This window comes from Callithrix jacchus, chromosome 13, assembly GCF_049354715.1.
Source record: "Callithrix jacchus isolate 240 chromosome 13, calJac240_pri, whole genome shotgun sequence".
NCBI classification, from domain to species: Eukaryota; Metazoa; Chordata; class Mammalia; order Primates; family Cebidae; genus Callithrix; species Callithrix jacchus.
Window position 1 is genome coordinate 116,494,953 of NC_133514.1, and position 26,828 is coordinate 116,521,780.

General features: G+C 39.3%; 1 protein-coding gene across 9 annotated transcripts in view; it reads right to left on the bottom strand.

Moving 5' to 3' along the window:
* Positions 1 to 26,828, bottom strand: part of FBXO15 (F-box protein 15) — a 448,818-nt gene that overhangs the window by 375,674 nt on the left and 46,316 nt on the right. For 8 of the 9 annotated variants that reach the window (XR_013525945.1, XR_013525946.1, XR_013525947.1 and 5 more), the window contains one exon: positions 7,786 to 7,910. Coding sequence is in view for 5 of the 9 variants with exons in the window: in XM_078348264.1 (XP_078204390.1) it covers positions 7,786 to 7,910 (125 nt within the window). In the remaining 4 variants the exon portion in view is untranslated. Of the gene's footprint in view, positions 1 to 5,740; positions 5,851 to 7,785; positions 7,911 to 26,828 lie in introns of all 9 variants that reach the window. The other variant, XR_004733105.3, reaches the window with a different exon arrangement.

The following is a 26,828-nucleotide window of genomic DNA, read 5'->3' on the forward strand; positions in this document are numbered from 1 at the left end:
TAATTGCACATGTATGTGTGCATACTGCAGTGGACGTGTAGAAAGGTCTGAAGAGCACTGCTCATGGACCTAGCCCATCGGCCAGCCAGCCCCTCCTTCTCCTGCCTCTTCTCCACTTTAGATTTCACTGGCCTTTGCTGCAATAACACTCTTGCCAATGCACATACCTCCCTCGCTCACCTTGCATCACACCTTAGGTCCAGGTCCAGCAAAACCCCAGCCCCAAAGGAGCCCAGTTATTTTCTATCTGTCTATACCTGAGCACCAAGCATGGCGGGAGGGCTGCACACAAAGCTGCTGGGTGCCCATGCAGCTACATCAACCTTGGCATGGCCTGGGGGTCCCACCCTGACTCTCTGGATGGCTCCCTCTCTGGCTCATGGAACAATGCCTCATCCCCTCCCTCAGCCCTCTGCATCCACTAGGAGGGTACTCTCTGCAGAGGACCTCGCTCTTCACAGAGAAAGTAGAAGGATGTTTTCCTCAACTACCCACCACAGACCCACAGCCCAGCTCCTCTGAGCCCACTTTCTCGCACGTGTTTCTCATCTGCTCCTCCTGGGTGTGGCCCAGTAACCTCGTGCTGCAATATAGCCCACCCGCAAAGGCACCACATCCCTCTCTAGTGACTACTTCTGTCCTCCCATTAGCTTTTAACTTTCAACACACTCAAGTAACTCCCACCATAGAAAGGCAGAGAAAGAAAACAGCCTCTCTGGGCCCCGCAGGCCCCCTGCTCTTTCCTCCCTTCCCAGTCAGCCCTCTCCAAAGAGCTGTCTCTGCTAGATTTGTCCATTAACACCCATTCACTCCTCAACCCACTCTGGCCTGGTATCTTTCTCCATCATCCGACCAAACACCTTTGATAAGTCCACTAAATCTAGTGACCATCTGCCAGTCTGCATCTCAGCAGTGTTTAGTTTTTCAAGAAAACAGCGAAGACTAGTTCTACCTCCCCAAATGTATTCAGAACCCACAAGCTCTGCCATTGTCAACCTGCTCGCATTGCTGGGGTTCTATAGCTTGGTCCTAAGCCCTATTCTCACTCTATATAATCTCTCCCCTTAAATGGAACTCATCCATATCCACACCCTAAGTTATCACCAACATGCCTGTGATTCCCAAAAGTTTATTTCCAGGCCGAACCTCTAAGTTCAAAACATAAATACTCAAGTGCCTACTCAACTTCTGCATCTTTCAAGGGTCCCTCAAGTCCAGCAGGACTACACCCAGACTCAGGACTGTCCCAGCAAAGCTCTCCTGGTGCTCCTCATCCCAAGGATTGGTAGAACCATCATCAGTCGTCTGGCTGTGCATGCCTGAAATGTGGGCATCATTCTAGGGGCCTCCCTCCTAGCCCTGACAAGCCAACCATTACCCAATCCTGTCAGTTCTTACCTCTCTTTCTAATTGCTTTACTTTTTTTTTTTTTTGAGCCCAAGTTTCGTTTCACTCTTATTGCCCAGGCTGGAGTGCAGTGGTGCAATCTTGGCTCACCACAACCTCCGCCTCCCAGGTTCAAGCAATTCTCCTGCCTCAGCCTCCCCAGTAGCTGGGACTACAGGCATGTACCACCACACCCAGCTAATTTTTATATTTTTTTAATAGAGACGGGGTTTCACCATGTTGACCAGAATGGTCTCAATCTCCTGACCTCGTGATCCACCTGCCTCGGCCTCCCAAAGTGCTGGGATTACAGGCGTGAGCCACCATGCCTGGCCCCAATTGCTTTACTTTTGCCCATCTCCACTGCCCCTGCCCTAATTCAAGTGCTATGGTCTGAATGTATTCTTCTAAAACCCGTGTCTTAAAATCTGATGACCAATGTGACTGTTTAGGAAGTGGGGCCTCTAGGAGGTGTTTAGGTCATGGGGACAGAGCTCTCATGAATAGGACTGGGGTCCTTGTAAAAGAGGCCCAAAGAGCTGTCTTGCTCCTTCCACCAGGTGATGACACTGCTAGAAGATTCCCTCTAGAAAGTAGGAAGAGGGCCCTCACCAGACACCCATCTGCTGGTACTTTGACCTTGGCACTTCCAGCCTCCAGGACTGTAAGAAATAAGATTCTATTGCTTAAAAACAAACAGCTGATGTTGATTTGTGATAGCAGCCCAAACAGACTAAGGAACCAAGTGACTGCTCTTCCTTTAAGGAGGCAGCCATCAAACTGATCTCTCCACTCATTCTCCTTATTCAGAAGACAAACCTTTACAAAACACAAGTCTGCGCATGTCACCCACAGCTAGAAACCCTGCAACAACTTTCCATGGCTCTCAAGAAAGAAGTACATTCCTTCCAGTTGCCACTAAGGCCTGGCCTGGCCTTACCTGCCCATCCACCTAATTGCACCCAATGCCACCTCTTGTCATCCACACTCCGGATTAATGCCTCCATGAATGAGGGTATCTCTGGCACAGCTGGAGATACTCATAATTATTATAATGTTATGAATGAGCTATATTTTAATTGCAGTAAAATAAACATAAAATTTACTACCTTCACCACTTGAATTCTGTATTTCAGTGGTTTACATACCTTCTCATTGTTGTATAATCATCACTACTATCTAATCTCCAGAACTCTTTATTTTGTAGAAAACTCTGTTCCCATTAAGCCCTAACTCCCACCACCCCCTCCTCCAGCCTCTGGCACCTACCATTCTACTCTCTGTCTCTACGAATTTGAGAACCTCATATAAATGGAGTCATATGTTATTTGTCCTTTTGTAACCGGCTTATTTCCCTTAGCATGTCTTCAAAGTTCTTTCATACTGAAGCATGTGTCAGAATTTCCTTCCTTCTTAAGACTAAATTATACTTTATTGCATGGATAGACCACAGTCTGTTTACTCATTTATCTGTGGATGGACACTTGGTTTTCTTCTACCTTTTGGCTACTGTGATTAATGCCTCTATGAACGAGGGTATAGGGTGTGAGCCGTTTTTAACATGTTCTATGTACTAGACAAATAGTAGTTTCATTTACTGTTTTATTTAATTTTGAAGAAGCTAAGAATGTCAAGGATAACATCTTCTAACACTTATCTTTTCAGGATGCCTCATTATTTGCCATAACTCTTGCCCTATATTCGTTTATTAATTGGAATTTAAATGCTACTCTTAGACATCAACATAAACTGAGCAACTATGTACCACTGATTTCAGAAGTTCTAACTAATTAGATGTGGCCAAAAATGCTGACTATTTGGACCTGAGTATGATCAGGTCAAAGGGTCTTGACTTAATAAATGTATATCTTAGAGAAATTTAAGGAACAAAGACATTCCAAACATTGAAAAAATGAGATGGTTTAATAAGTAACTGGTATGAACTGGCCGCTATCTCTGCAGAAGACCTAAGTGAAGAAGCAGCCAGCGTGAAACACCCTAATCCCTGATGGCAGAGTGCATGCCAGAGCCTAAGGCCCACACATCAGATGAGCTACACAGCAAGACCACCCAGGAACCCCTCAGACACCTGACCTTGCTCCCTGATGCCTTTCCCTGATGATTGGCTACAGTGGTCCTAGAACAGCAGTGACCAGCCCCCACTGCTTCCTACATGACAGGAACCACCACACACACAGCCTAGGCTGCAAGGAGGACACCAGGGTGGGGAGCAGGTGGGGAAGGAGAAGAAACATCCTAAGCTGAAGCCTCACTGAGGCTGAGAACTGGGGAGTCAAAGCCAATACTGAGGGCCAGCAGATGGCTCTGTCCTTGGCAGGCTGCCGGAGCCCTCCTGAAATGGGAGTTATCACTGTGGTGGTTTTAGAGTGGAGGCTCTGAGGCCTAAGCACGTCTGAGATAACACAGCAGGTGGGACTGCATGGTGCACCCATCTTCCACACTCCACCACCCTGCATGACCTTAGCTACTGGGCTAGCAGTCATTTGATTGTGTTACAACCTCAGCAAACCCATCAGCATAGAGATGGTGGTTAGATCCCACTGGAGGAAGGAGGTGGAGTCCTGGGTCCCATCACCTGCAAGAGGCTGAGGAAGAGAAACGCTGGCAGAAATCAGGAAGAAGTGGCCAGTGAGGCACAATGGCTCTTGATGAGAACACCACTCATAGCCCTAAGCCATCAGTGGGTATCTCAATCTTTCTGCTCTCCCAATCCCTCTGCTGCCAGATCAAGAGCTGGGAGCTGACTCTCTCCTAAAAACCTCCTACTTCTCAAAGTTCAGCATTCTCCAATTCCCTCCTAATGTAAAACATGGCCTAGCACACAATAAGAACATCAAACCCTTTAACAACATCCACATTGTTCGTCCACCACCAAAATCCAAATTCTTTCCTGAGGGTTTCAAGGCTCCTCCTGACCTGCCCCAGCAGCCTTTCCAATGCCCCCCAATCACTCTCCCTCCCTGTCCCTGGGTGCTAGCCCATCCCAGGCAGCACAGCAGACCAGGAAGGAGCCCGCCTCAGTACCAGCTGCAGAGGCACAATGGGTCTCAAGCCCCTCCCCAGGCCAACTGCCCCTCACCTATAGAACCTCACTCCTTATTCCCCATCCAGTTGGAGGCATCTCTTTCTCCAGAATAAAACACTTCCATCCTTCTGGAAGGTGATGAATGTCAGAACCTCCCACGAGCCTTCTTCCCACTAGCCCTTTCCTCTTTCTCTTCAGAGAGCTTTTTCAATCATCCTCTCCTAAATCAGCCCCTCTCACCCTGAACATCCAGGTGACACATATCTGAGCAGCTGGCAGACCTCACCCTCCCTACAGGAGGAAGTTGGCTCTCCTCACCTGCACCCCCATGGACCAGTGAACTATGCCAGGCTCAAAACTCTGCGTCTGGGGAGAGTAAGCACTCGCACATGTACGATCGTCCTGTTGTTCCTGAGATGTTCGGTTGTATCAGCACCAGTAGCCTTAATCACCCATGCAGCTGTACTGCTTGTCAGCAAAGTGGCCAGGGTACCTTTCTCATGGGTCACAGCCACCCACAACATGCTGACTCACAATGTGCCCGTAGCAGGCTCTACTAAATTCAACGGTTCTTACATAAAGCAGACCCACAGAACCACATTGAAATATCTAGTCCAAATGAACACTGATGCCAATCTCCATACAGATTTAGAAGTAACGTTAAAATAACATCAAAAATGCCAAGGAGTGAAAGAAAAACATAAAAGAAACACATATGGGAAAGCCCTCATCAAAAGAAAATCCATCCATCTGAAATTCTGATAGTAAGTGAGAGGACACAGAGCAGGAGAGTATTTCATTTTGAATACCTGACTTATACTGAAGACTGTGGCAAGGTTACCTTGAGAGGGTAGCCTAGCCATTCAACATGACTTTGTAAAATAGCATGGTAATCACTTACAGAGCAACTGTCCTGCATGGATTCAGTACTAACATGTGGCCATTGAAAGCATCTTTAAAGTATATTTGATATCATAGCTTGACTTAAAAAAAAAAGAGGAATAAAAAACTGACCTACTTATAATGTGATTTTTTTTAATTTTAAAGTTTAATAATTTACCATATAAACTTATGATCTGTTGAGTTTTTACTCCAAGAGCTCAGGGTAAAGATAACTTTCCACTTGAATTACCTCCACACCAGTAAGTGTTGGAGATCACTCGACTCTGAGCTCAGAGGATGGAGGAGATTCTCATGGGAAGCGCAGGCTCCAAGGATATCAGATGTCCTTTCATGACCGCACATCACTTCAACCAACACAACGAAACCAGGAAGCATTCTCCATTATTATTGTTAATATTTCCTTACTTCTTTGTCCTTCCACCAGCATCATATTTGGGTTTTGCACTTTCTCAGTTGCCGTTGCTCTGACAGGCATCATAAGCTATGTATTAGAAGCTCCTCACCAGAGGTTGTGTCTACAATTTCCAGAAGGAGCAGGGTTTTTATTTTACATTTTTTAAAAGTCATATGTACCTTAGAAACTTTTTAAGCTTATGTCCACACTTTAAAAAAAGTTTTTAACTCCTTCTAAACAATTTCTTAAAATACATGTTATCATTTCACTATTCCAACGGTGATCAGATTCCTGGAGAGAAATACCTGACCTGCACAGCAAACACAAGAAATATGACATCATTGATCTGACTTTTTATTCTTTTGGGAATTCTGAGGACAGTTTAGTCTTAATACTGAACCCAAGAGCATAAAAGGCAAACCACAAATCAACTATATCTACCTCCCAGGCCCAAGGGAGAAGGTACAAGCTTTTTGAGCTATCCACTATCTTTTCCTGAAGCCCAGCTAAGAGAAGGCATTTATGGGGAAAACTGTCCAGGGACATGCAATGTATTCCCTACTTTAAAAACTCAAAATCCTGCTTTTAGATCAAGCTATTCTTCTAAAAACCTGTGCACCTGAGTCACACTGGCTTAGCAACCTACAGAATCACTGCTTGGAGTTCATGTAAAGGTCTAATTTTGAAGCTGTATCTTCAGCTTGTGAATTTCTATGAGAAATCTGTGAGTGTGTCTACTGCTAAGACGCTATTTAGGGTTGGCCCATTATGTAGCTTAGTCTGCCCTACATAAGGTACCATTAGAGATTTGGTTTTTAATGATCAGAACTGGGATAAAGCTTTCTTTGTATAATTACCACACTTCCCTTTTTTCCCCCAATGAGAACTAAATGACTGCTCTCATCTTGCTCTGGACTACCAGAAAACACAGAACAAATTCTTTTTAAAAATTTGCTGACCCTTTGAAAGTCTGTCACATTCACACTCAGCCTTTCTTGATCCTCAAGTTCTATCTATTTTGATGTGAATAGTTCATGTTAGTGCTTATTTTTATTATAAGCTCTATTGAAATCTGAAGAAAAAGAAAGAAGGTAGATCTGTTCTCTTAAAGGCATGAAACAATATGGTGTGTGAGAAACATAATTTTTACCAAAATTTAAACATTTGCAATGAATAAACAGGCTTTTTAAAATATCTCATTGGATCAAATATCAAGTGGCTCAAGGGACAGTGCTCCATAACACCGCTCTTGGTCCCAGTTGTGATGGTTCTAACAAGATGCCCACACATAACGCAGAATAAAGCCATGTTACAGGAGGCCCCGCAGTCACAGGAGATTGATCCCACTGGTCCCTGGTACTATGAAAATCTTGTTCATCTCTCAAAATAAAGATGAAGAGTACCAAGCACCCGGAGCAACCACGGGCACAAGAATCACAAAAGAAAGCAAAACTGTGAGAACATCTTTCTCCTCTTCCTCCTTCTCCCTCCTTCCCTGCTGCTTCCCCACCACTAAATCAACTCTCCCAACCATGTGGCTAATCTTTTATTTAACAGTTCGAGGAAATCCCTATATCCTGGAATAAGAATGTATAACTGCAATAAGTTTTAAATTGGTGTATGAGTGATCAAGATGTTTTGAGTAGATGCTACCTGCCTGGTCCAACCTTCAGTTCCACTCTTTCCACAAAACAGAGAGGCTTTGCAGGAGTAGCGGGCTGTGATCAACAGTGTTCAGAAACACTGCTGCAGACTGCCTGCCCCTCCAACTCCACCGCACTCACTGACAAACGAAAGATACTCAATAAGCATATCATGAGTGAATCCACAGGTTACCAATGGCTAACAGAATGTGCAAAAATCTTCATAAACCAGAACAATAAATCCAAAACTTTAAAAGAAACATTACACATTTATGATTATATGATTTTATATGTGTGTGTGTGTGTGTGTGTGTGTATATATATATATATATATATATATATATACATAGACTTTTTATTATATAGAAACCAAGTTACTTGAAGAAAAGAAAGAAAATGCTTCTGTTTTTTACCTTTATACAGCCATCAAAAATATCAGTTTTCCATGAGAGGCCAACTTTTCCAATAAGAGGCAGGTGTTCTCTGTTATTTTTTAAATTTATAACAATGAGCTTCACATGTCCATTTTCAATATTTCCTGAAAAGACATAAGATTGTTTCAATCACTGTCTGCTGATGCAGTGACTGAACAAGCCAAGCAAGTTCAGTCAGCGGCTTCATGAGGACACCTCACCTAGGTAAGCCCTGGCCTCACTGATAGGGACAACAGGGCACAGCAATCCTGGCCTCCAGCGTGAGGCCAGAGCAACACATCTGTGTCCCAGAGACAGAAATGTTAACATGTACCCAGAAAGGCGATGTCCACAGTGAGTTGGGAGAAGCCGGCTGAGGTGAGCCTGGATAGCCAGCTGTCACTGATGGAAAGGCTCAGGAAGAAAGGGTTCTTCTGATGTGTGATGGAAACCGATATCCAGAATTACAGAACTCAAGAAAGCAGATGCAGAAATGGCAGAGAAACAAGGTATTGGAGAGCAGGCAAATATGAAGAGGAGTGGAAGAAACTCATACCTCCGCACACGCTTATAACTGAGTGAGAGTCCATGCACATGCCAACCCAAGTTGGAAGCCAAACCCTGGCCCTCACTGCCAGCTCCAAGCCGGTTACCGGCAGCCTAGCCACACAGAGGAGGCCCCGTACCCACCCAGCACACTAGCCCTGCTGCCCTAGGTCATCCGTGTGTGGGAGAGCCTGCAGCACCATCTGGCTTCACACAGACACGAGCTTCCCGATTCCATCTGAACACACCCTGAGGCGCGACCATGAGGCGCCGCAACACAACTCATACCAGAGAGTTCTTCAGAGACAGAAGTCTGCACAAAGGGAAGGTGCAAGTCACAGGCAAAGCAGACAGAAAAATTATGGAAAAGAACAAGTGTTCTCCAGCCCTGGCCCAGTTGTTTCACAAGACAAAATAAAGCCAAAGCCAAGCTTTGGGAGCCAGATCTCTGTTGTAGAAATGTTATACAGTGTTCTCCAACCTCAGTGTCACCAGAAGGTTAAAGCCCACACTTTGCCAGGGGTCTCTTTTGTGACCCAGTAATGTGCTTTAAGTGAGAGACAACACAGAGGCAGGGTTTTCATCCCTGCAAAGGGGAGCCCCTCGCCCAGATACCATGCTGCTGGTTTCTCCACGTTTTACTTCTGTTCCAAGGACAGAGGCAGCCCACATTTTCCTCTCTACTGCTGAGTAACTAGCAAGAACTGTATAGCTTCCCTTCTATTCTCCCCAGGCCTGGGGACAAATGCCAAATGACACAGACCCTTCCCAGGCAACAGCTCTGCTGTCATCTCATCACCTTGTCACCTCAGCAGGGCTTGACAGAAGAGAGTAAGTGTATGAAAAGTGAGGCCTTGGTGGAGGCACAGGGATGACATTCTGAATGGACCAGATATGACTCTGCTCTGCCCTGCACTACTGCAGCCATGTGCAAGACTAAGGGAGGCTTCTGACCGGCACAGCAAAGGCAGGCAGCCAGCGTCACCTACAGAAAACCAGGAGCTCATCTTCCACACAGCTTGTCCCCAGGACATGGCAGAAAATGCACTCCAAAGTACCCCGGCAGCCAATAACATCTCAATGGCAACTATCTGAGCTAACAAACATCAAATCCACAGAGACTGTTATTTTGTTATTAGTAGGTATTCTCCCACTTCAGAACAATATTAACACTGTGGTGTCTCAAAAGGTCAGAGCTCTTTCCGCCAACCCTCTGTAACCACTTATAAGACAGAGAAAGGTTAAGCTCTTCCTACATTTAAACAATCTGCACACGGAATGGATGTGTGAAAGCAAATATATAAAATAGGTGTATTTTTGAGTACTTATTATACACCAACCACTGAGTTAGGTACTTAATAGCTTAAAAGATTACTTTAAAATAATACCTTAAATAATAACATAATTGGGTATAATTTTCTGAATTCATAGGTGATAAACCTGATGCACAAAGGTTAATAGTAACTTTCCCAAAGTCACACCCCTGGTTAATGGCAGAAACGCAATCCAAACCCTGTTCTGTGTCCACAGTCTATGTTACAATAGATTAAGAAATATACAAAACATATCACCAATTAGTTATCTACTAGCCAAGAATTTACAATGCAGATTCAGATTCTTATGAAGCTTTGTTTTCATATCACTCCCAAGAGAAAGGCCTATTTATAAATTAGCAAACAGGATACACTGGGGAATCACTAGGGCTTCCCAATACTTGAGCAAATGTCTCAATCTGAGTCCCACACTCAGTCTCCCACTCCCAGCCTTCCTTATAAGCTGGTCACTGGTGATGCAGGTTCCTTCAATGAGACACATGTGTTCCTACAAACCTGGAGTCAAAAGTGAACAGTGAGAGGAGGGACAGAACGGGAAGAGCCATCTGCTGGCAGAGCGAGTGGCAGGGGCCTGCTCCTCGGGCTAGCAGAGGCAGAGCTCCAGAGGCCACTAGTGGTTACTATACTGGTGATGGTTTCACAAGAGAAGCCACAGAGCATGTCTTTGCATCTATAAACACAGAGTCTGGCTCTGTGTTTAATCCTTTATTAAATTTCCATGCTCCTTAAGTCATTCAGAATAAATTCTGTTCTTGGAAACTCTATCTTAACAATACACAAGACCATCTGCGAAATTCAGCAAAATATAATTTGAGGCTCACCATCCTTGGCTTCCAATGACACTGTAACTGTAAGCCTGGCCTTTAGACTCAAAGATCTCATTCCAAACCCTGCGTGACCATTTACTAACTCTGTAATAATACTGATTCTTCCTATCCATGAGCCTGGAATGTTGTCCCATTTATGTCATCTTTGATTTCACTGAGTAGTGTTTTGTAATTCTCATGGAATTACAAAATAGAACTCGTAGAGATCTTTCACCTCCCTGGTCAGCTGTATTCCTATTCCTAGTTATGTTATTCTTTTTCTTTAAATTTAATTTTAAATTCTGGGATACATGTGCAGGACATGCAGGTTTGTTACACAGGTAAACGAGTGTCACGGTGGTTTGCTGCACCTTATGTATTAAGCCCCACATGCAATAGCTATTTATCCTATGCTCTCCCTTTCCACACACCTCCCGACAGGCCCCAGTGTGTGTTGTTCCCCTAGATGTTTTATTCTTTTGGTGGCAGTTGTGAATGGGAATGTGTTCTTGATTTGGCTGTCAGCACAGATGTTGTTGGTATACAGAAATGCTACTGATTTTTGTACATTGGTTTGGTATCCTGAAACTTTGCTGACATTTACCAGATCAAGGAGCTTTTGGGCAGAGACTGGGAATTTTTAGGCATATAATCATTTTGTCTGCAAACAGGGATCGTTTGACTTCCTATTTGGATGCCTTTTACTTCTTTGCCTTGCCTGACTGCTCTAGCCAGGACTTCCAGTACTATGTTGGAGTGGTGAGAGAAGGCATCCTTGTCTTGTTCCAGCTTTCAAGGGGAATGCTTCCAGTTTTTGCCCATTCAGTATAATACTGGCTTTGAAATAGATGGCTCTTATTATTTTGAAGTACGTTCCTTCAATGCCTAGTTTGTTAAAGGTTTTTTATCATGAAGCGATACTGAATTTTATCAAAAGCTTTTTCTGCATCTATTGAGATAATCATGTGGTTTTTGTTTTTAATTTTATGTTATGAGTCACATTTATTGATTTGCATATGTTGAACCAACCTTGCATCCTGGAGATAAAACCTACTTGATTATGGTGGATTAGGTTTTTGATGTGCTGCTATATTCAGTTTGCTAGTATTTTATTGAGGATTTTTGCATCTATGTTCATCAAGGATATTGGCCTATTCTTTTTAATTGCGTCTGTTTTGGTATCAGAATGATGCTGGCCTCACAGAATGACCTAGAAAGAAGTCCCTCCACCTTAATTTTTTGGAATAGTTTCCCTAGAAATAGTACAAGCTCTTCTTTACACATCTGGTAGAATTTGGCTGTGAGTCCTTCTGGTCCAGGGCTTTCTTTTGGTTGGCAGGCTTTTATTACTAATTCAACTTTTAAACTCATTACTGATCTGTTCAGGGAGTCAATTTCTTCCTGTTTCAGTCTTGGGAGGGTACATGTGTCCAGGAATTTATCCATTTCTTCTATGTTTTCTAGCTTATGTGCATTGAGGTGTTCATAATAGTCTCAGGGTTTTTGTATTCCTCTGGGGTCAGTGGTAATGTCCCTTTGTCATTTCTGACTGTGTTTATTTTTTTATGCTCTATTTTTATTACTCTAGATAGCAGTCTAATTTTTTTTTCAAAAAACAATTCCTGAATTCATTAATATTTTGTAATTTTTTTTTTGAGGCAGAGTTTCGCTCTTGTTACCCAGGCTGGAGTGCGATGGCGCCATCTCGGCTCACCACAACCTCTGCCTCCTGGGTTCAGGCAATTCTCCTGCCTCAGCCTCCTGAGTAGCTGGGATTACAGGTGTGCACCACCATACCCAGCTAATTTTTTGTATTTTTAGTAGAGACAGTGTTTCACCATGTTGACCAGGATGGTCTCGATATCTTGACCTCGTGATCGACCCGCCTCAGCCTCCCAAAGTGCTGGGATTACAATATTTTGTGATTTTTAACATTTCAATTTCTTTTAGTTCAGCTCTCATTTGGGTTATTTCTTGTCTTCTGCTAGCTTTAGGGTTGGTTTGTTCTTGGTTTTCTAGTTCTTCTAGTTAATAATGTTATATTGTTTAATTTCAGATCTTTCTTTTTGATGTGGGTGTTTAGTGCTAAAAACTTCCTTCATAACACTGCCTTAGCTTTGTCACAGAGATTTTGGTATGTCAGATCTTTGTTCTCATTAGTTTCAAAGAATTTATTTCTGCCTTAGTCGTTTCCCAAAAAGACACTCAGGAGCAAGTTGTTTAATTTCCATGAAATTAAATGCTTTTGAGTTATTTTCTTAGTCGTGATTTATCTTTTTATTGTGCTGTGTTCCAAGAGCATTGTTGGTATGATTTGGGGTTTCTTTTTTTTTAATTTGCTGAGGATTGTTTTATGTCTGGTTGTGGGGTGGATTTTGGAGTACGTGCCATGCACAGATGAGAAGAATGTATATTCTGTTGTTTTGGGGTGGAGTGTTCTGTAGATGGCTGTGACATCCATTTGGTCAAGTGTAGAGTTCAGGTCCTGAATATCTTTGTTAGTTTTTCTGCCTTGATGATCTAATAGTGTTAGTGGGGTGCTGAAGTCTCCTACTATTATTGTTTGGTTATCTAAGTCTCTTCATAGGTCTCTATGACCTTGCTTTATGAATCTGGGTGCTCCTGTTTGGGTATATACATACTTAGGACAGTTAGGTATTCTTGTTTAATTGTGCCCTTTATCACTATATAATGCCCTTCTTTCTCTCTTTTGATTTTTGTTGGTTTAAAGTCTGTTTTGTCTGAAACTGGAATTGTAACCCCTGCGTTTTTCTCTTTTCCGTTTGCTTGGCAGATTTTTCTCATTCAACATCCCTTGAGGCTATGGGTGTCACTGCTGTGAGATGGTGTCTTGAAGATAGAAAACCACTGGAATTTGCTTCTTTATATCTACTTGCCACTCTGTACCTTTGAATTGGGGCATTGAGCCTGCTTATATTCAAGATTAGTATTGATATGTCTAGATTTGTTGCTGTTATCATGTTGTTAGCAGTTACTATGGAGATTTGTGTAGCTGTTTCACGGTGTCACTAGTCTACATACTTAGCGTGTTTTCGTAGTGGTCAGTAATACTCTTTCATGTTTACAACTACCTTGAGGTCCTCTTGTAATGCAGGTCTGGTGGTATCAAAATCTCTTAGCATTTGCTTGTCTGAAAAGAATCTTATTTCTCTTTCATTTATAAAGCTTCATTTGGCTAGATATCAAATTCTTAGTTGAAAATTATTTTCTTTAAGAATGCTGACTATAGGCCCCCATTCTCTTCTGGCTTATAGGGTTTCTGCTGAAAGGTCCACTGTTAGCTTGATGAAGTTCCCTTTGTAGGTAACCTGCCCCTTCCCCCTAGCTGCCTTTAAAGTTTTTTCTTTCATTTTGACCTTACAGAATCTGATGACTATGTGTCTTTGTAGACAGTCTTATTGTGTAGTGTTTCACAAGAGTTCTCTGAACTTCCTGAATTTGAATGTTGGCTTCTCTAGAGAGTTTAGGGGAATTTTCACAGACCTTATTATAAAATACGTTGTTCAAGTTGGTCTGCTTTCTCTCCATGTCTTTCAGGGATGCTGATGCATCATAGATTTAGTCTCTTTACATAATCCCATATTTCTTAGAACTTTTTAAGTTCTTCCTCATTGTTTTTTCTTTATTTTTGTCTGACTGAGTTCTTTTGTAGAGCTGGTCTTCAAGCTAAGATTCTTTCCTCAAGCTTGGTTGATTCTACTGTTAATGTTTCCAATTGTATTCTGAAATTCTTGAAGTGAGTTTTTCAGCTACACCAGCTCAGTTTGGTTCTTTCTCAAAATGGACCTTTCCTTTTCCATCTTCTGTATGAGTCCTTAGATTTCTTGAATTGGTTTTGACATTCTTCTGAATGTTGATGAATTTTGTTCTTATCCATATTCTGAATACTATTTCTGTCACTTTAGTCATTTCAGTCTGGTTAAGAACCATTGTGGGGGATCTGATGTGGTCGTGTGGAGATAAGACACTCTGGCTTTCTGACTTGCCAGAGTTCTTGCCCTGGTTCTTTCTCATTTATGTGGGCTGATATTTCTTTAATCTTTGATGCTATTGTCCTTTGGTAGGTGTATACTTTTGCTTTTATCTTTGATGTCCTTGGGGGTTTGTGATATAAGGTAGATTGAGTTGACTGGCTTCATTTCTGGTAGATTTTGGAAGGGCCACAGTTTAGCTCAGCACTCCTGGGAGTGCTGGAAGACCCCCAACTTTTTCCTTTGACCCCATGAGCCAAAGTGTTCCCAGAATGCTGGCCATAACACTCTGATGGGTGGTGCCAAAGCATGATGTGGTGGCAGCAGGATCCATGCTTGTTTGCACAGGCCAGCAGCAGCAGCAGCACAGCAGAATGCATGCTTGTCAGCTGGGACAGGACACTGGTGGGCCCAAAGAAGGGGGTGGAGCAGAGAAGGCACAGGCTGCTGGGGTCCACATACACATTTACACCCACAGCTGTGTCGGTACTGGGGCAGGGTGCTGGTAGGCACAGAGCTGGCAACCTCTGCCATGTGTTATGCCAGTATGTGTTCATGCCAGCAGAAGTGGCAACATAGGGTGGGGGCAGGCCTGCTATTGTCCATGAACATGTCTGTGCCAGCAATGCCCATGGACAATGCCCATGCCTCATCTATGAGGATTAGAATCAACTTCTTCCAAACTCCTGTTTCCTGCTGCCAGGATTCCAGAGATGCACAGAGAGAGCAGGTTACTCCTCGTCTGCTATATCACCCCTTCCCCAGGAGTTGTTGGGGGCCAGAAATAATGTGTCATGGTTTGCAGTAGCACCATGAAGGGTCCCAGCTCCCTTTTCCTTCAGCCCAGCATGTGTATCCTCCCTCCAGCTACTCTCAATGCCTTCCTTCCAAAGATCTGTTCAGAGTGCATCAGTCTTCCCCATGGCCCAGTCCCTTGGTGGCAGATGTTCCTCCTGGCTGCATTTACTCAGCCCAGCTATAGCAATTTCTTAAGACAACAATAAGGTTTGCAGTATCAACTGACTTCCTTTCATGAAACATTTCTCTGTAGTATGTGAAGCTGTTTTATAGCATTTTACCCATAGTAGAACTTCTTTCAAAATTAGAATTCAGCCTCTGAAACCCTGACATTGCTTTATCAACTAAGTTTAGGGAATATTCTAAATCTTTTATTGTCTCTTTACCAGGAGTAGATTCCATCTCAAGAAACCACTTTCTCTTATCATCTGTAAGAAGCAACTCCTCATCAGTTCAAGTTTTATTATTATGAAATTGAAGTAATTGAGTCACAGCTTCAGGCCCCACTTCTAACTAGTTCTCTTGCTATTTCCACCACATCTGCAGTTTCTTCCTCAAGTGAAGTCTTGAACCTCTCAAAGTCATCTATGAAAATTAGAATCAACTTCTTCCAAACTCCTGTTAATGCTGGCATTTTGACCTCCTCCCTTAAATCATAAGTATAATTCTTAATGACATCTAGAATGGTGAATCCTTTCTGAAAGATTTTCAATTGACTTTATCCAGATCCATCAGATGAATCATCATCTATGGAAACTATAGACTTAAAAAATTTATTTCTTAAATAAGACTTAATGGATGAAATTACCCTTGATCTATGGATTATAGAATGGATGTGGCATTAGCAGGCATGAAAAGAACACCAATCTGTATATACATCTCCATCAGAGCTCTGCATGACTAGATGTGTTCTCAATGAACAATAATACCTTGAAAGAAATTGATATACTCTATATATGTATCTCTGTCCAAATTTCATGTTGAAATGTAATCTCCAATGTTGGAGGTAGGGCCTGGTGGGAGCTGACTGTATCGGGGGGCAGATTTCTCATGAATACTTTAGTGCCATCCTCTTGGTACTGTTCTCATGACAGTGAGTTAATTCTCACAAAATCTGGTTGTTTAAAAGTATCAGGCCTCTCCCCTCCTTCCTCTTGCTCCAGCTTTTGCCATATGATGTGTCTTGCCTGCTCCCCGTTCACCTTTCACTATGATTGTAAGCTTCCTGAGGCCTCCTCAAAGGCAGATGCCATTATATATCCTATACACCCTGCAGAACTGCAAGCCTGTAAAATAGCTTTTCTTTATAAATTACCCAGTCCTGAGAACTTCTTTATAGTATCATGAGAACAAACTAATACAGGAATCTTGTTTCCTGAGCAGTGGGTCTCAACAATGGACTTATTCAGTAATCCATGCTATAAACGGATGCTGTGTTGTCCCATTTATATAGCAGAGACAGAGTAGATTTAACAGCCTTCTTAAGATCCCTAGGATTTCAAAATGGTAAAAGAAGATTGGCTTGAGCTTAAAATCAATAGCTGCATTAGCCACTTACAAGACAGTCAGCCCGTCCTTTGAAGCCACGTATATGTTGGAAAACATGTTTGGGGGAATAATCAGGGAAACTTCACTGGCCTTGGTAGAGACCTAGATATCCAAAACAAGAAGCTCAAAGAACACCTGGGAAATTCATCACAAAAAGATTACCACATAGGCACACTGTTATCAGGTTATCTAAAGTTAAGACAAAGTAGGCCAGGCATCGTGGGTCACAACTGTAATCCAAACACTTTGGGAGGCTGAGGCAGGAGGATCAATCACTTGAGGCCAGGAGTTCAAGACTCACTTGGCTTACATAGTGAAACCCTGTCTACGCTAAAAATACAAAAATTAGCTGGGTGTGGTGGCACATGCCTGTAGTCCCAGTCACTCAGGAGGCTGAGGTAGGAGAATCATTGAAATCAGGAGGTAACGATTGCACTGAGCCGAGATTGTGCCTCTGAACTCCATTATGGGCAACAGAGTGAGACTCCATGTCAAAAAAAAAAGTTAAGACAAAGGAAAGAATCTTAAGAACTGTGAGGCACAGCCACCAGGTAACCTTTAAAGGAAAACCTATCAGATTAACAGCAGATTTCTCAGCAGAAACCCTACAAGCTAGAAGGGATTGGGGCCCTACCTTAAGCCTCCTTAAACAAAACAATTATCAGCCAAGAATTTTGTATCCAGCAAAACTAAGCTTCATAAATAAAAGAAAGATATAGTCTTCTTCAGATAAACAAATGCTGAGAGAATTTACCACCATCAAGCCAGCACTACAAGAACTGCTAAAAGGAGTGCTAAATCTTGAAACAACTCCTGGAAACACAACAAAACAAAGCCTCTTAAAGCATAAATCTCACAGGACCTATAAAACAAAAATATAATTTAAAAGAAAAGGTATACAGGCAACAAATAGCACAATTAATGGAGTACTACCTTACATCGCAATATTAACATTGAATGTGACCTAAATGCTCCATTTAAAAGACACAGAATGGAAGAATGGATAATTCACCTGGCAACTATTTGCTGCCTTCAATAGACTCACCTAACACATAAGGACTCACATAAACTTAAGGTAAAGGGGTAGGAAAAGACATTCCATGCAAATAGACAACAGCAAGCAAGAGTAGCTATTCTTATACAAAATAAATTTTAAAGCAGTAGCAGTTTAAAAAGACAAAGAGGGACATTATATAACGATAGAAGCCTTTGTCTAACAGAAAAATATCACAGTCAGAAATACATATGCACCTAACAATGAGGCTCCCAAATTTATAAAACAATTACTACTAGACCTGAGAAATGAGATAGCAACACAATAGCAGTGGGACACTTCAGTAAGCCACTGACAGCTCTAGACAGGTCATCAAGACAGAAAGTCAATAAAGAAACAATGGAGTCAAACTACACCCTGAAACAAATAGATCTAACAGATATTTACCGAACATTCTACCCAACAACCACAAAACATACATTCTATCATCAGTGCATGGAACTTTCTTCAAGCTAGACCATGTGATAGGCCACAAAACAAGTCTCAATAAATTTAAGAAAACTGAAATTCTATCAAGTATTCTGCCATACTACAGTGGAATAAAACTGGAAATTAACTCCAAAAGGAAACTTCAAAACCATACAAATACATAAAAATTAAATAAGCTGCTCCTGATTTTGAGCACTGGGTCAACAATGAAATCAAGATGAAAATTTAAAAATTATTTGAAATGAACAACAAAATAAGACAGACTATCAAAATCTCTAAGGTACAGCAAAGGCAGTGCTAAGAGGAAAGTTCATGGCCCTAAATCCCTATAACAAAAAGTCTGAAAAAGCACAAATAGACAATCTCAGGTCATACCTCGAGGAACTTGAGAAACAAGAATAAACCAAACCCAAATCCAGCAGAAGAAAGAAATAACCAAAATCAGAGCAGAGAACTAAATAAAATTGAAACCAAAAAAATGCAAAAGATATATAAAACAAAAATCTGGTTATTTGGCAAAGTAAATAAAATTGACACATCATTAGCAAGATTAATCAAGAAAGGAAGAGAGAAAATCCAAATAAGCTCAATTAGAAATAAAACGGGAGATACTACAACTGACACCACAGAAACACAAAAGATCATTTGAGGCTGCTATGAACACCTTTATGCACATAAACTAGAAAACCTAGGGGAGATGGATAAATTCCTGGAAAGATACAACCCTCCTAGCTTAACTCAGGAAGAATTAGATACCCTAAACAGACCAATAACAAGCAGTGAGACTGAAATGGTAAAAAAAAAAAAAAAAAAAAAAAATTACCAACAACAAAAAAAGTCCAAGACCAGATGGATTCACAGCTGAATTCTACCAGATATTCAATGAAAAATTGGTACCAATCCTATTGACACTATTCCACAAGAGAGAGAAAGAAAGAATCCTCCTCAATCATTCTATGAAGCCAGTATCACCCTCATACCAAAACCAGGACAGGATATAACAAAATACTAACTAACTGAATCCAGCAACATATCAAAAATTAATCCACCATGATCAAGTGGTTTCATACCAGGGATGCAGGGATGGTCTTACATAATGCAAGTCAATAAATGTGATACACCACGTAAACAGAATTGCAAACAAAAAGCACATGATCATCTCAATAGATGCAGTAAAAGCATCTGACAAAATCCAGCATTGCATTAATGATTAAAACTCTCAGTAAAATTGGTATACAAGAGACATACCTCAATGTAATAAAAGCAATTTATGACAAACCCATAGCCAACATAATACTGAATGGGGAAATGTTGAAAGTGTTCCCTCTGAAAATCAAAACAAGAGAAGGATGCCACTCTCACCACTCCTATTCAACATAGTACAGAAAGTCCTAGCCAGACCAATCAGACAAGAGAAAGAACTAATGGGCATCCAAATCAGTAAAGAGGAAGTCAAACTGTCGCTGTTTGCTGATGATATGACTGTATACCTAGAAAACCCTAAAGAATCTTGTAAAAAGCTCCTAGAACTGATAAAAGAATTCAGCAAAGTTTAATGATACAAAATTAATGTACACAAATCAGTAGCTCTCCTATACATAAACAGTGACCAAGCTAAGAATCAAATCCAAAACTCAACTCCTTTTACCATAGCTGAAAAAACATAATACTTAGGAATATATGCAACCAAGGAGTTGAAAGACCTCTATAAGAAAAACTACAAAACACTGCTGAAAGAAATCATAGATGATACCAACAAATGAAAACATGAATGCTCATGAATGGGTAGAATCAATATTGTGAAAATGACCATATTGCCAAAGGAATCTACAAATTCAATACAATTCTCATCAAAATACCACCATAATTCTTCACATAACTAGAAAAAGCAATCCTAAAATTCATATGGAACCAAAAAAGAGCCTGCATAGCCAAAGCAAGACTAAGCAAAAAGAACAAATCTGGAGGCATCACATTACTTGATTTCAAACTATACTGTAAGGCCATAGTCACCAAAACAGCATGGTACTGATATTAAAATAGGCACACAGACCAACAGACCAGAACAGAGAATCCAGAAACAAACCCAAATACTTACAGCCAACTGATCTTTGACAAAGCAAACAAAGACATATAGTGGGAAAAAACACTCTATTCAATAAACAGTGCTGGGACAATTGTCAAGTCACATGTAGGAGAATGAAACTGGATCCTTATCTCCTGCCTTATAAAAATCAACTCAAGATAAATCAAAGACTTAAACCTAAGACCTGAAACTATCAAAATTCTAGAAGATAACATTGGAAAAACCCTTCTGGACATTGGCTTAGGCAAGGATTTCATGACCAACAATCCAAAAGCAAATGTAATAAAAACAAAGATAAATAGCTGGGACTTAATTAAACTAAGGAGCTTTTTCATAGAAAAAGCAACAGACAGTAAGCAGACATCCTACAAAGTGGGAGAAAATCTTCACAATCTATACATCTGACAAAAGACTATCATCCAGAATCTACAACAAATTCAAACAAATTAGCAAGAAAAAAACAAACAATCCCACCAAAAAGTGAGTTAAGGACATGAATAGACAATTCTCAGAAGATACACAAATGACCAATTAACATGAAAAAGTGCTCAGCATCACTAATGATCACGTAAACACAAATCAAAGGGACAATGTAATACCACCCTACTCCTGCAAAAATGGCCATAAGCAAAAAATCAAAACATAAGAGATGCTAGCATGAATGTGGTACAAAGGGAACACTCCTATACTGCCAAAGAAAATGTAAACTAGTATAATCACTATGGAAAATAGTGTAGAGATTCCTTAAAGAACTAAAAGTAAAACTACCATTTGGTCCAACAATTCGACTACTGGGTATCTACCCAGAGGAAAGTAAGTCACTATACAAAAAAGATACTTATTCATGCATTTTTACAGCAGCACAATTCACAATCGCAAAAATGTAGAACCCATTCAAAAGTCCATCAATCAACAAGTAGATAAGGAAACTGTGGTGTATATATATATACAATGGAATACTACTTGGCCATGAAAAGCTATAAATTAATGCCATTTGCAGCAACCTGGATGGGACTGGAGACTATTATCCTAAATTAAGTAACTCAGGAATGGAAAACCAAACATCGTATGTTCTCACTTGTAAGAGGGAGCTACACTATGAGGATGCAAAGGGTAATGACACAGTGGACTTTGGGGACTCAAGGGGAAAGGGTGAGAAGGGGGTGAGCAATAAAAGACTACAAATTGGGTTCAGTGTATACTGCTCAGGAGATGAGTGCACCAAAATTTCACAAACTGCCACTAAATAACTTACTCATTTAACCAAATACCATCTGTTCCCCTCAAAACCTGTGGAAATAAATTGAAAAAAAAAAAAAGCAATTCAGAAATTTATCAGAGAAATTTAGCAGAGATTGAAATAATTGTACAACGTCAGACAGAAATATTGGAACTAATAAACACATTTGCTGATCTGAAAAATTCATAGGAGGCTCTCAAAAACAGAATGGATCAAGCAAAGGAAACTATCAGTGAGGTAGAAAGCAGGTTATTTGAAAACATCCAGTCAGAGAAAAATAATAAAATAAAATAAAATAAAAAGGAAGGAAGACTGCCTAGAAGATATAGAAAATTACCTCAAAAGGCCAAATCTAATCATTACTGGTGTTCAAGTGAAAGTTAAGCAAGAACAAGGAGTAGAAAGCTTATTAAAATAAATAATAACAGAAAACTTTCCAAAGCTTGAGAAAGATAAATATCCAGGTACAAGAATACTAGAAAACTCCAAATAGATTTGACTCAAATAAGACTACTCCAGGACATATAATAAACAAATACTCAAAGGTCAAGCCAACGAGAGGATCCTAAAAGCCGTAAGAGAAAGAAGCAAAGAACATAAAAGAGCACAAATTCATCTGGCAATAGATTTCTATATGGAAACCATACAGGCTAGGAAGGAGTGAAGTGACATTTTCAAAGTGCTGAAAGAAAAAAATAAACTGCTATCCCAGAATATTTTATTTGTAAAATCTCTCAAATATGAAGGAGAGATAAAGTATCTCCCACACAAACAAAAGCTGAGAAAATTCGCCAACACCAGGCCTATCTTACATGAAATTCTAAAAGGAGTTCTTCAGTCTGGAAAAAATAAATACTAATACACAAAAAGGAAACATTGGAAGATAGAAAACCAATTGGTAAAATTAAGCACATGAACTCAGAATATTCTAACATTGTAATTGTGGTGTGAAATCCATTCATAACTCTACTATGAAGCCCAAAAGACAAATCTATCAGCAATAATAGCTACAGCAACATGTTAAGAGATAGGTAATATAAAAATAGGTAAACTGAGAGAACTAAAGGCGAAAACATGGGGTGGCAGGTGGTAATTAAAGTATGTAACTCTTTTCTCATTTATTTATATCTATTCTTTTCTTTGTGTCCTAAGTTTTCATCTGTTTAAAATAACTTGTTATATCTATAAGATGTTTTTATAAGCCACATGGTATGAGAATGAAAAAACCTATTAACAGATTAACTAAAAATAAAAAGCAACAAATTAAAATATTCTATCAGATAAAATAACAAAGGAAGACAGAAAGAAAGGGACAGAAGGGTTACAAAACAACCAGAAAATAAGCAACAAAATGGCAGTAGTGTTTCCTTATCAATAATAACACTGAATGTAAATGAACTCAATTATCCAATTAAAAGGCAAAGAGTAGCTAAATGGATAAAGAAACAGAACCTAACTATATGTGCCTACAAGAAACCCACTTCACCTATGAAGACACAAATCTACTGAAATAAAGGGATTAAAAAAAGATATTCCATACAATTGGAAACCAAAAAAGAAAAGGAGTAGGTATGCTTCTACCAGAAAATATAAATCAAGATAAAATAGACTGTAATAATGGAGAAAGAAGGTCACTAAATAATAATAAAGGGGTGGAGGTCAATTTGGCAAAAGGATATAACAATTATAAATATCTGTGCACCCAACATCAGAGCTCTCCGTTACATAAATCAAATATTAATAAATCTAAGGGAAGAGATAGGATGCAATACAATAGTAGGGTGCTTTAACATTTCTGCACCATCTCATGTCTATTGCAGCACTATTCACAACATCCAAAATATGGAATAATCTAAGTGTGAATTGATGGATGAGTGAACAAAGAAAATGGGAAATATATACAAAATGAAATATTATTCACCCATTAAAAAGAATAAAATCCTGTCATCTGTAGCAACATGGATGAAGCTGGAGGTAATTATATTGAAATAGTGAAATAATCTAAGAACAGAAAACAAATACTGCAGGTTCTCACTTCTATGTGGGAGCTAAAAATGTGCATCTCATGAAGACAGACAGTAGATTAGACATGGCTAGAGGCAAGGAAGGAAAGATGAGAAGTTGATTAATGGGTACAATTACGTGGTTTGACAGAAGAGATAAGACAGTATTTGATAGACCAGTAGAGTGACTATAGTTTATGATTGTCTATATTTCAAAATTGTTAGAATAATTAAAATGTTTCTAACATAAAAACATTTAAAATTATGAACATCACAAGTACATTATTTAATCTGCAAAGATACATAAATGTATTAAATTATCACATGTATCCTAAAAATATGTACATTATGCATCAATTAAAAAAATTATTTCCCAAAAGGTTTTTTAAATGCAATATGTGTGAAGCATAATAAAGTAAAACACAATAAAGAAAGGTATGTCTGTAACTGGAGGGATAGATGAAAATTCTAAATAAAAATATATCAATCCATTACAAATGAATGTACAGATGTAGTATGAATCTGCTCAAAATCCAAAGAAGATATTTTAAAATCTAGCCAAGTTAATATTAAAAACATCTAAAAGCATAAATGGATAAAAATAATCAAGAAATCTTTGATAAAGTTCATTAGTAAGAAATTTTATTTGGGATAGAAAACATATTTTCATGACAAAATGAATAAGGAAAGCTTGAAGTATCTTCTTGCCTGGTAGAGATTTTTAAAAAGTGCACTTATTCTTAACATATAGGAATAATCCTAAGAGGTAAAGGTATGGGAATCTGTAGGCTATATATAATTTAATGCTAATGAAAAGGAAGTACAGGTTGAAAAAAGAAAAATAATCAATCTAAAGAAAATACAGTTGAGCATTTGCCTTTTATTCAAGAGAACTTACCATATTTACAAAAATTTGAAAGATGTAACATAAAATAATTATTGATACACAATTAAAAACCTCTAAGATTCAAAACAATATATATATAAAGGCAAAAGACAAAATAGGAAAAATATTTTCAACAAAGTTAATGCATATAAATCTTGGAAACATTTAAAACAATGGAACAATTAGAATATGAACAATAAATATTCAATTAGAAAAAAAATATTATAATGAACAATGATAACAGCACCAAGTATGTTTGAAACATTCTTTAGTACCTCATAAGGTAGGTACTAATGTTTTCCTTATTCTGTGATCAAGGACACTGTGGTAATTGAGCAAGGTTACACACATAGTAAGAGGTGGTACTGAAGTAAGATCGTAAGAAGATGCACTTTAAACAGCCTGCAATATGGTTGCTAAAAAAACAACACACCTCTGTGATAGTCAATGTTTAAAATAGCCAACCTAATATTCAGACATATGTAAATTTAAAACAATCAGATATCCTTTTCACCTCTCAAATCAATAGATATTTTTCAAAATAATGGTCATGATAATAGTGCTATAATCATGAAAAATGGATACTAAATGTCCAAAATTAGGAGAATGAGTCAATAAATCATAAAAAAGCCAAACAATGGAACGTTATACAACTTTTGAAAATCAAATTTTCAAGAAATATTTAGTAACTTTGGAAAATACTCACAATGTAATTTAAAAGGAAAAAGAATGCAATATTGTTCACATAATGTTGTCTAAGGATATATATAGAGAGAGATCTATTTGAAAATGGACCAAAATATACAATAGTTGTCCTCGAGTGATTTTTATTTGCTTCTTTATAAACTTTTATATATTCTGAATTTTCAAATCTCATAATCAAAAAGATATTGTTTTTTATTTTATTTCACTTTTAATTGACAATAATTAAATATATTTATGGGGTATAGAGTGATATCCCATTAAAAAAAAAAAACAGAAAATTCTGTCATTTGTAATAATATGGATGAATCTAGAAGACAATACATTAAGTGAAATAAGCAAAGAACAGAGAAACAAATACTGTATGATCCCACTTACATGTGGAATTTTAAAAAACTGATGTTAAAGAAGATGTTCGTTTTTAAAAGTAATTTAATAGCAACTCAAATAAAAAGTAAAATGTGACTGGTTTCCAGTCCATTTTTTAAAACGTTGGAAGTCACCACTCCAGCCTAAAAACAAGTAAAAAATCAAGTCTTGTTAGATCAATAAGAAAAGTGAAGTCACAGGACAAATCACTGCCCCAAAATTGGAGAGACAGACAGGGGAATATAGAGAATCGCAGCTCTATTAAGCCATAACCTCCATAGGCACCAGTACCAAAAAAAGGGTACTGTAGTTGATAAGCTGCTAGAGACTCAGTGTGGGTAAGTTTGAGAGTTAAAAACCTCAAGGGGATGGGACCCAGTAAAGGGGTGTGGGCACATTTATGTGAGTTTTACCTCTAGAAGCTTCACCTGGTTCTCACAGTGAGTATCAGAAAAATATTCCCTCATTCCCCTGGAAAATGGAGGAGAAAGCAAACACTGAATATACCAGAGCATTCTGTGCTGCTTAACAAGGCTTGTCCTCAAGAGAAACTAACTAGAGCCTAGCCTACTAGGGAGTTTATCAGAGCCTAACCTACCTGAAGGAAGAGAAACACTCAACCCTATTCCCCTCCCTCCAGCCATTTTGGAGACTCTAAAGTGGGGGACTGAGAAGTGCCTGTGCAGTTCACAATCTGGGGTCACAGGCTTACTAAAAGGCTGAGATCTAATCAAAGGACTAGAGAATGCTTACCTCACACACACACACCTTACCACCCATTACTATTTTTTGTGGTTCCTCTTACCCGGGACATCATGTCCAGCTACCAAGAAAAAATTACAAGGCATACTAAAAAGCTAAACACATAGAATGAAGAGACAGAGCAAGTATCAGAACCAGACTCTGCTGTGGCAGGGATGTTGGAATTATCAGACTTATCAAGGATAAAACAACTATGATTAACACACTAAGGGCTGTAAGGGATTAAAAAAAAAAGACAGCATGCAAGAATAGATAAGCAATATAAACAGAAAGATGAAAATGCTAAGAGAACCAAAATAAATGCCAGAGATTAAAAACTCTGTAATAGAGATGAAAAATACTTTTGTTGGGATAATTAGTAGCCTTGACAGAGGTGAGTGTATAATTTCTGTACTTAAGGATATGTCAATATAAACCTCTAAAACTGAAAAGAAAAAAGAAAGAAAAACTGAAAAAATACCCAGAATAGAATATCCAATAACTATGAG